Below are 11,155 nucleotides of genomic sequence, written 5' to 3'. Positions count from 1 at the left end.
TTGCTTCCTTCAGTAACTCTTGGATTTTTCCCTTCTGTTTGCTTAAGATGCCTTTGCTCTTTTTGATATGTGTTTTTATTAAGAAAGTATTTATTACCACGTTTGGTTTCTTGGTGAGGGCTTTGAGCAAGGTGAACTCCTGCTGAGTTGCAACACGGATGTGTGTTGCTTCTCTCTTCTGGAAAGTGATGATACAGAAAATGAAAATGATCGGATTGACTTCTACTTCAATCAAACACACCCATGTTGTTTAATTGTTGTCAATTTTTTTTACTGACCTGTCTGTCTTTCCTTCAATAGATTTATACACATGCTGATTCAATTACAATCATATATTAAGTAGAGAAATGGGCAAACTTGGTCTCTCCAGGTATTTTGGACTCCAACTCCCATCATTCCTAACAGCCTCAGACCCTTTCCTTTTCCCCCTCAGCCGCTTAAGCGGCTGAGGGGGAAAAGGAAAGGGTCTGAGGCTGTTAGGAATGATGGGAGTTGGAGTCCAAAATACCTGGAGAGACCAAGTTTGCCCATACCTGAACTAAAGCCAAAGTCAATGGAAAGACTTCAGCTTTAAGTCATCACTTCTCTTCCAAAATAACTCAGTGATCCAGTAACAGAAATTTGGAAGCACAGTTGAACCAGCTATCAAAAAAACCCCCCAAATCTCATTACGTACCTGGAAAAAAAAATCAGACAATGTCAAACATTTTAAAAACAGTTTTCACACTCAAAAAATATCAAAGCAAATCACCATGACACGCAAAAAAATAGCATTAAAAGTTGCACTTGCTTTCGATACTAGATTCAGTTTGCTAACAGCGAGGGCAAAAGGCTTGATTGGTGTGCTTTTCTCACAGAGAGTATAGGACAATGGGAAACATGAAAGAAGTCTCAGCATGATTCACAGGATGGCTTTTACATTCATCCGGTTTAAGTCTCAGATCTGCTATCCAAGGTTGGGTTTTAGCTGCCTATTGTTTTCCAGAGGGAAAAGCCACTGTTTTCCAGTGGGATATTTATGGAGTGTACTGATATATTGAACTGCACAGAGTCCCACTGCTGAGATAGCTCAAGGTCTTGATATATTAAGCATACATCCAGGTCTAACAGTACGAATCACAGTAGTCGCAGGGGCTTGCTGTAGTTTGCAGGCACAAGGAAGAGACTCCATCTGTGTAGCAACAGACTTGCCGCTTCCTGCATGACTCCAAAAACCTTAATGCCGCAAGTTGTGGCGTGAATCCATGTAGTGAAGGATGGCTCCCAAGGCCCAGCTGGTTTCAGAGTCTTTGATTTTTCGAGCAAGCTAGAACGGGAAGAGAAGTGGACAAGGATTTGTAAATGGCTATGTCTCTCTTGACTGCTGTAGACATTTATCACTTGATTACTGTATTGTCTATCATAGGCCATGGAGCCCCCGGTGGGGTTAAACCCCTGTGCCAGCAGGACTGAAGACCAACAGGTCGCAGGTTCGAATCTGGGGAGAGGTGGGGAGAGGTGGATGAGCTCCCTCTATCAGCTCCATGAGAAAAGCCTCCCACAAGGATGATAAAAACATCAAATCATCCAGGGCAATGTCCTTGCAGACGGCCAATTCTCTCACAACAGAAGCGACTTGCAGTTTCTCAGGTCGCTCCTGACACAACAAAAAACTAAAATAAAAAAATCATAGGCCATTGTAAGCAGGAGTCAATTCCATTAAAAAGCACTGTGGCTCTGCTGATATGACAGTTATATGGCCCATTAACTCAGTTGGCACTATGGCTTAAACTATGCTGCTGAACTGCTGGCCTGAAGGTTGGTAGTTCAAGGCTTCGGGTTGGGGTGAACTTCCGCTGTTAGCTCTAGCTCCTGCCAACCTAGCAGTTTGAAAACATGAAAATATGAATAGATGAATAGGTACTGCTTCGGTGGGAAGGTAATAAAGACACCCCTGCAGCCATGCCGATACCGCAACAATTATTTATTTATTTAAAATATTTGTACCCCGGCACTGTCCATAGACACCTCCGAGGTCATGTGGATGGCATGACTGCATGGAGTGCTGTTACCTTCCTGCCGGAGTGGTACCTATTGATTTACTCACATTTGGATGTTTTCAAACTGCTAGGTTGGCAGAAGCTGGGGCTAACAGTGGGAGCTCACCCCACTCCCTGGATTCGAACCACCAAACTTTCGGTCATCAAGTTCAGCAGCTTAGTGGTTTAACCTGCTATGCCACCAGAGGGTAACTATAAATTAAGCTCAATTAAAAACTATAACCATAAAACATTAAAACATTAAAGCATTAAAGCATCGATCCCATGGTTTCCCTTAGCTGCTTGAGTATTGCCATCATTCATCAAATACCTGTTTGCATAGCTAGGTTTTAAGCTGTTTTCTGAATGTCAGGAGGGAGGGGGCCAATCTAATCCAATCTAATGTCAGTGGGGAGGAAGTTTCACAGTCGAGGGGCCACCACTGAGAAGGACCGGTCTCTTATCCTTACCAACTGCACCTGCGAATGTGATAGGACCAAATGTAGGACCTCCTTAGCCGATCTTACTGCTTTAACTGGCTCATAAAGGGAGATGCATTTGGATAGGTAAGCTGGACCGGAACCGTTTAGGGCTTTATAGGCTAAGCCAGCACTTTGAACTGTGGAGCTGACCTAACAGGGGGGTTGTGTGCTTCCTGTATGTCACTCCAGTAAGGAACCTGGCTGCTGCTAGTTGGACTACTTAAAGCTTCTGAACAGTCTTCAAAAGCAACCCCACATAGAGCGCATTGTAGTAGTCTATTTGAGACTACTCCAAATTGTGCGAATGCTTCCCTGGCCACCACCGAAATCTGAGGTCCCAGGCTCTGCGATGAGTCCAAGATCACTCCCAAGCTGCGAACCTGTGTCTTCAGGGGGAGTGTAACCCCCCATCCAGCTCAGGCTAAACATACAGCTAAAAACACATACCTTAAAAACGTAATTCTTTGGAAAGCCTAGTTCTTCCAATAGAAAAATGATGTAAGTGAGATCCATGCAGAGAAATGGATGCTCTCCTTTATCAACTTCCATGGCTTTGCACGCTTTGGGGAAGAAAAAAGGGAGATATAAAAAGCAGTTTATATTGTCAATAGCAATGATAACCATGAAGAATTTTACTGTCTGTTGGCTATGTTCTAGAAGCATTTTCTCCTGACATTTCGCCTACATCTATGGCAGGCAACCTCAGAGGTTGTGAGGTCCGTTGGAAACTAGAAAATTGGGTTTATATATCTGTGGAAAGTCCAGGTTGGGAGAAAGAACTCTTGTCTCTTGGAGCTAGGTGTGAATACTTCAATTGGCCACCTTGATTAGCATCTGATGCCCTGATAGTTTTTAGGTTTGCCTTGTTACTGCCTGGTGGAATCCTTTGTTGAGAGGTGATTAGCTGTTCCTGATTGTTTCTTCTCTGGACTTCCTCTGTGTTTGAATTTTGTTCTTTATTTACTGTTATAATTTTAGAGTTATAAATGTACAACAGTAAATGACCAGGGAAGTCAGCCATAGCAGAGCGCTTGATGAACCAACCTGGACACAGCATATTATTTGAGAGCACAGAAATGCTGGACCACTCTCACAACCACCATGTCAGACTACACAGAGAAGCCACTGAAATACACAAGCATGGGGACAATTTCAACAGAAAGGAGGAAACCATGAAAATGAACAAAATCTGGCTACCAGTATTAAAAAAAAACTCTAAAATTATAACAGTAAATAAAGAACATCATATGGATGCAAGTGCCTTGAGTGTTGCATCCTCACCAACATTTAGTAGATGTGCTTTTTGTGGTCCTTGCTATGCGAATCAGAGTGGAATGCCATTTGTGGTTTAATTTTAGAGTACATTCTTCTACGAGAGTGGATCTCATAGCTAAATCTTTTTTATGGTTTCCTGGATCATCCAAGGTAATAATGAAGACAGAAATACCAGCTTACCTTTCTTTGCAGCAGTTTCAAAGTCACTGACTGCTAGAGTTCCTCCTTTTTCAGCATCTAAATGGCAAATAAAAGAGCTCTTCAGTTTTGAGAAGAAAAAGGAAGGAAATTTGAAACTGGGTTGCTATGAGTTTTCTGGGCTGTATGGCCACGTTCCAGAAGCATTCTCTCCTGACGTTTCACCTACATCTATGGATGGCATCCTCAGAGGTTGTGAGGTCTGTTGGAAACTAAGTTTGGGCAAAACATCAGGAGAGAATGCTTCTGGAACATGGCCATACAGCCCGGAAAACTCATAGCAACCCAGTGATTCCAGCCATAAAAGCCTTCGACAACACATATTTGAAACTGTTAAGAAGTGGGAATGCCCTTGAAAAGCATTCTGAAGCTACAGCTAATGACAAATATAGCCATACTGTTATCTGGCACACCTTTTAGAGATGACATATCACCACTGGAATTCAATGCATTGGCATCAAATTCATTTAATGTTCAATTCGAAGTGCTGGTTTTGACCAGCAAAGTCCTAAATGGGTTTGGGCCAGAATACTTGAAATAGTACTATTTCCCATGGTTTCTTGCTGGTGAAAACTAGGCTTTTGACAGGTAAAGTAAAGGTAAAGTTTTTCCCTGACCTTAAGTCTAGTCGTGTCTGATTCTGGGGGGTGGTGCTCATCTCCATTTGTAAGCCAAAGAGCCACCGTTGTCCATAGACACCCCAAGGTCATGTGGCCAGCATGACTTCATGGAGTGCTGTTACTTTCCTGAAGAAGTGGTACCTATTGATCTACTTACATTTGCATGTTTTCAAATTGCTAGGTTGGCAGAAGCTGGGCCTAACAGCGGGAGCTCACCCCATTCCCTGGATTCGAACGGCCAACCTTTCAGTCAGCATGTTCAGCAGCTCAGTGGTTTAACCTGCTGCACCACCAAGAGGCCCATCCAATGCAATTTTCTGAATAAACACTTCAAATAACTCCAGGAACAGGCTTAAACACCAAGAAATTACAAAACAGTCCTAAATAACATATTTGCTGGGTTGGGTTTTACCACAATGGGTTGACCCCAAGCAGCAGAAAATCTTGCCAATCGAAAGGGTGGCAGTACAAGCCCGGGTTGGGGTGAGCTCCCTGCTGTCAGCCCAACTTCTGCTTACCTAGCAGATTGCGAACAGAAATGTGAGTAGATAAACAGGTACTGTTTTAAAGCGGAGAGATAATAAAAGGTGCCCATAAGGACATGCCAACAATTTGATCGGGACATCATCTATGGACAACAAAAAGCTCCTCAACATGGAAGATGGAGCGACAGCACCTCCCTGTGGCCGGAGTCAAGCATAGCCTCCAGATGCCAGAGATGGAAAAAGATGGGAAAGCCTATACCTCTGTTTATGTATTGTCTATCCTTGTCAATTGTATAACAGCACTGAATGTTTGCCGTATATGTGTTTTGTAATCCACCCTGGGGAGATAGAACGAAATATCAATAAAGATTATTATTATTATTTGAAACACAACAAGATGAGTCCACAGCAGACATTCTACTGGCTGTTGTATTGGATCACAAGTTGGACACTTCCCAAGTGTCTAGGACTGTGTGATGCATCGGCGAATAATGCATGCAGATCCCAGTAAGGTGGGCTTTTGCAGCTGGCAGATGGTAATTTTGTCAGCGCTGATTGTGTTTAAGTGCAGACCAAGGTCTTTAGGCACTGTACCCAGTGTGCCGATCACCACTGGGACCACCTTGATTGGTTTGTGCCAGAATCTTTGCAGTTCAATATTTAAATCCTCATATCGTGTCAGCTTTTCCAGTTGCTTCTCTTCAATCCTGCTGTCACCTGGGATTGCAACATTGACAATCCATACTTTGTTTTTAACACGATTGTGAGGTCAGGAGTATTGTGCTCCAAAACTCTGTCTGTCTGGATCCGGAAGTCCCAGAGTAGCTTGATGTGTTCATTTTCGATAACTTTTTCAGGTTTGTGATCCCACCAGTTCTTTGTCGCAGGCAGATGGTATTTGTGGCACAAGTTCCAATGAATCATCTCAGCAATGGTGTTATGCCTCTGCTTGTGGTCCGTCTGCGCGATCTTCTTGCAGCAGCTGAGGATGTGATCTATTGTTTCATCTGCTTCCTTGCAGAGTCTACACTTGGGATCTGTCGTCGACTTTTCAATTTTGGCTTTGATGGCATTGGTTCTAATGGCTTGTTCTTGGTCATTATTATGATTATTAAACTTTCCTCGTCTATTTCACGTGTGTATGTCATCAGTCAATTGATATGCATACTGAGAGAAGATGCATATGGGGATGTTAACATAGTGCAGAACTAGAAGATCTGAAGTGTGTTCCATGACTACGGAGCATGAAATGTAAGCAACATAAGATGCAAAATGCATGGGATGTCGGTCCCCAAGCCACCCTCCCAATGCCACCTGGTCACTCCCCTCCATGAGGCTCATTTCCAGTTATTCCATTATCCCTGCAGTGGCGCAGTGGGTTAAAACCCTGTGCCGGCAGGACTGAAGACCGACAGGTCACAGGTTCGAATCTGGGAAGAGGCGGATGAGCTCCCTCTATCAGCTCCAGCTCCTCATGTGGGGACATGAGGGAAGCCTCCCACAAGGATGATAAAACATCAAATCATTCGGGCGTTCCCTGGGCAACGTCCTTGCAGACGGCCAATTCTCTCACACCAGAAGCGACTTGCAGTTTCTCAAGTCGCTCCTGACACGATAAAAAAAAAAGTTCAGAAGTATATAGAGATCATTTCTAGCACTGTTTGCCCTCTTATGTTGGAGGGCAAACAGCACTCTCCATTTCTGTGGGCAGGACTGGGGTCATTCACAGGTCAGATCTCATAAAAACAATACAATATTTTGAATTATTTGATTGTCGTACTTATTAAAATTCAGATCTAGCTCAGTATCTTTGTGCACTGAAGGTCAACTAAGGTATGAAAACCCTGCTATCAATAATCTCCATGTGGCTAATAAATATCAAACTTAGAGTTACCTATTAAGCCAGCATCCACGGCCCGGTCATAGTAATAGGAAAAAGCATAAAACTCCGAGTCTTTTACTTCAACTGCCTTGTCAATCTTCTTGCTGAGATGTTTAGCTATTTCATCAAAACATGATTTAAAAGACGACTTTCCTAAAAGAACAAAAACAAAAAAACACCCTTTAATAATTCAGTGTTAATGATGAAATTCTAGTTTATGAAATTGGTCTACTATGGTTGCACATTTAGCAAAGACTTTTGGAATAGGCTGAGTGGGAAATAAGTTTTACAAAGATATGAAAAAGGCAAAGAAAATATTTCTACTATTTAATCCAGGCATGGTATTTGTAGTTTTCACTAAGTAACAATAATTTCTGAATTGTAATTAATGGTAGGGCAGCAGTTTCTGCTTATTTCCGGTTCCTTTCACTCAAATCCCATGACACTTGGAGAATTCTCTGATCGTTTTGCCAAGAAGTTTTCCTTGTTGTTCTCCCTTTAAAAAGCCTTCCTGCTCTTTCCCAAAAGCTCTGAACATTTATTCTAACATCGCCCAATGCTCTCACTAATGTGAAATGTACTATATGAATTAGATTGCAATCGTTTTGCATGGGACCAGCCTTGTGGTCAAACCAGAAGCTTGAGTTACTGCAGAATACAACAGTCAGAGTTATAACTAAGACAGCCAGGTGGAAGCATAAAAGACTTATAGGTGCTCCCTATAAGTCTTTTATGGTCTAGAAACCAAATATCTGCAAGTAATTTTTCCCCTTCAGATCATCAGGAGAGGTTCTTTTTCAGACACAATACTGATAAACAAGGGGAAAACCCTTCTCCTCAATGTGACATCCTTTCAAATATAGAGCTTTACTGTGGCACAAAGTGATCGGCTCTTAAGTTTGGGAAATTCAAGTCTAGACACCCATGAAATCATGCTGTTTCCCGTGAATTTCCTTCACAACTTTCCCATGTAATCTCTCTGAATGACACAATATATTTTCAGTTCTGATTTGTAAAGGATTCCCCCAGGTAGTAAGAAGTCACACCTTGAAACTGCTAGGCTATTAAAGGCTAATCAAGGTGGCCAATGGAAACATTCACACCTACCTACAACAGACAAGAGTTCTTTCTCCCATCCTGGACATTCCACAGATATATAAATCCAATTTTCCTAGTTTCCAACAGACCTCACAACCTCTGTGGATGCCTGCCATAGATGCAGGCAAAACGTTAGGAGAGAATGCTTCTAGAACATGGGCATACAACTCGAAAAACTTTCAAAAACCTATTATTCTGGCCATGAAAGCCTTTGGAAATACATTGTAAATGAAGACTTTTGTTGATCTCCATTCCCAGACTTTTGTTGATCTCCGTTCCCATGGGAACTCTCCTTATCACTTGATTCTTTATCTGAGGTTGCTACTTCTGACTCCTCTGAATGCACCTGAGGCCCCGAGCTTTCTGAGCCAGTTTTCAGTACTGCTTTCCTCTAATCTTGCTCCCAGTAGCAGAAGCATTCAAAGAAGAATATCAGATGTACATCTTCATACACGAATAAACTGATTATTTTCAAGTGAGATAAGCAAAGCACTTCCTAGAATGAAATGGGGGAACTGATGTCCACTGAGAACGTTAGATTAAATATTTCACTGTGCAATTTCTCAGATATTTTCAAGAACATTGACACCACTATAATGTCTAGAATCCAGCTTTTAAAAAATCTCAGAAAAGCAGAAATACACAAAATGCCCTCAATATTATGTTCTGGAATTGTGGAAGATGATATATCCCAGCCTACACTATAGGGGAATGTATTTAGTTCTATATCAAAGAATCATCACCAGCACTTAATCTACTACTTTGATAAAAACAATGTAGTAATTGAGGAAATGATCAGGTTACTATACCTGCCTTCTGCCCTTTGAGTTTATATGTTATCTTAGCATGTTCCCATTCACCCTGGAAGTCTGGCGGTAAGCAGGGACTTGTTAGTTTTTCACCTTCAGATACTGTAAGAAGTGAGAAAGTAGATTGAAATAGAGAGGATGTTGCATAGAGATCTGATTCTTCATAGGTCAAACACTCTTTCCCTTTCATTCCGGTTCAATCAGCCATACAAATCTCAACATGTTTAAGACTGCTTTGTTAATTGACCATCCATCAGCTTTTATTTATGAGGATATTGGCGTCTTCTTATCTTCAGACAGAATAATCTAAATAATTACCACCTTAGGGCCCCTTCTACACAGCTGTATAAAATCCTGATTACTTGATTTGAACTGGATTATATGGCAGTGTAGACTCAGGTAATCCAGTTCAAATCAGATAACGTGGATTATCTGCCTTGATATTCTGGATTATATGGCAGTGTAGAAAGGCCCTTAGACACCACCTTTTTAGCAGACATAGAGGTAAAATATAAAGGGAAGCTAGTGTATAATGGCACTCCATGCAGTCATGCCGGCCACATGATCTTGGAGGTGTCTACGGACAATGCCGGCTCTTTGGCTTAGAAATGGAGATGAGCACCAACTCAGAGTCGGACACGACTGGACTTAATGTCAGGGGAAAACCTTTACCTTTAGTGTATAATTGGAAAGATGTATTACTGTCTAAATCAGGCATGGTCAAACTTTGGCCCTCCAGGGGTTTTGGACTTCAACTCCCACAATTCCTAACAGAAGTCCAAAACACATGGAGGGCCAAAGTTTGCCCATGCCTGGACTAAGTTATCTACACAGCACAAAAGTCCAATTAATCTGATGGTTCAACACTAAAAATTTCTGCAGTGAGAAAAATCCTAAACCAATTTCTGTACTTAATTACAGTCGACCCTCTGCATTTGAAGGTTTGTGGATTTGATTATTTGTAGGTTGGATCAATAGAGCCGTATAGAGAATAAAGAAATTCCAAGAGTTCTACAACCTTCAGCTTAAAAGAAGTCCAGAAATACTAAAAATTGACAAAACAGCCTCCTATGAATACCCACTGTATCCATTTTTTAAAATATTGGGCGTGAGGAAGGGAGTAAAGAGAGTTTGGATACAACAGTTTCTATATGTAGTTCCTTATGGAATCTCATGCCTATTGGCTAAGTGTGTGAATCACATCATACAGCTCAAAACAAGGACTTTACATGTTTAGTAAAGATAAAGGTTTCCCTTGACATTAAGTCTAGTCGTGTCCAACTCTGGGGGTTGGTGCTCATCTCCATTTCTAAGCTGAAGAGCTGGAGTTGTCCGTAGACACCTTGAAGGTCATGTGGCTAGAATGACTGCATGGAGCACTGTTACCTTCCCGTAGAAGTGGTACCTATTGATCTACTCACATTTACATGTTTTCACACTGCTAGGTTGGCAGAAGCTGGGGCTAACAGCAGGAGCTCACCCCACTCCCTGGATTCGAACCGCCAACCTTTCAGTCCACAACTTCAGCAGCTCAGCGGTTTAACCCACTGCGCTATCAGGGGCATGTTTACTTTTTCAAATTATATTACTACAAGCAGGTTCCCAGAATGGCTCATAAAACATTAAAATATGTCCTTTAATTCATTTTTCAGACACATTTCTCAGACTTTCAGATGCATGACTAGATAGACATTTACAAACAGAAAGGGAGATTTTATTATGTTCTATTGTTTTGGTGGTTATCATGTGCAGTGTTTATGATGTGAATCCAGTAGTCCCTCCACAACTGCAGTTTGGATTTTTGCAGATTTAATTATTCACAGATTAGTATTCAGTGTGATTCTATGGTCGACTTCCTCCAATCATGGAGGACCTAGAGATTTCTAGAGAGCTCTTTAGGATTCTCTAGGGTTTTTGAATTTGATTATGTGGTCAGCTTCCATTGGAGATTGACCACAGAGTCAAGCCCGAGAGGCATCCTCTCCGATTAAAACATTAGTAATTTCTGTATTTATGTTTTTCACTTCCACGGGGGTCCCGGGGCCCTAAACCCAAGCACATGTTGAAGGTTGACTATATTTATAAATATAGTATAACCCACTCTGAGTTAGTGTATGGGTGACAGTTAGAAACAGCAAAATAAATAAAAATAATCTAACAATCTCTATGCATGAGAGAAGTCATATGTATTTGACACTTACAGGCTTGTCCTTGAACTCCTCCTAAAATGGCCAGCCTTGCAGACATTAACCCAAGTCCAAGGTAACTAGAGAAAGAGACGAAAGTGA

General features: G+C 41.7%; 1 protein-coding gene across 2 annotated transcripts in view; it reads right to left on the bottom strand.

The window, feature by feature from the left end:
• Positions 1-226: 226 nt before the first annotated feature.
• The window catches only part of ENTPD6 (ectonucleoside triphosphate diphosphohydrolase 6), a 32,696-nt gene continuing 21,767 nt past the window's right edge, over positions 227-11,155 (bottom strand). For both annotated transcript variants that reach the window (XM_060754536.2, XM_067463195.1), the window contains exons 9-14: positions 11,069-11,133; positions 8,868-8,969; positions 6,973-7,113; positions 3,956-4,012; positions 2,948-3,060; positions 227-1,306 (exon numbers count right to left, since the gene is read on the bottom strand). In XM_060754536.2, coding sequence (XP_060610519.2) covers positions 1,217-1,306; positions 2,948-3,060; positions 3,956-4,012; positions 6,973-7,113; positions 8,868-8,969; positions 11,069-11,133 — 568 coding nt within the window. In that variant the 3' untranslated portion in view covers positions 227-1,216. The remainder of the gene's footprint in view (positions 1,307-2,947; positions 3,061-3,955; positions 4,013-6,972; positions 7,114-8,867; positions 8,970-11,068; positions 11,134-11,155) is intronic.

Source organism: Anolis sagrei, chromosome 1 (genome assembly GCF_037176765.1).
Source record: "Anolis sagrei isolate rAnoSag1 chromosome 1, rAnoSag1.mat, whole genome shotgun sequence".
Taxonomy (NCBI): Eukaryota; Metazoa; Chordata; class Lepidosauria; order Squamata; family Dactyloidae; genus Anolis; species Anolis sagrei.
This window is presented reverse-complemented; position numbering and strand designations above follow the sequence as displayed.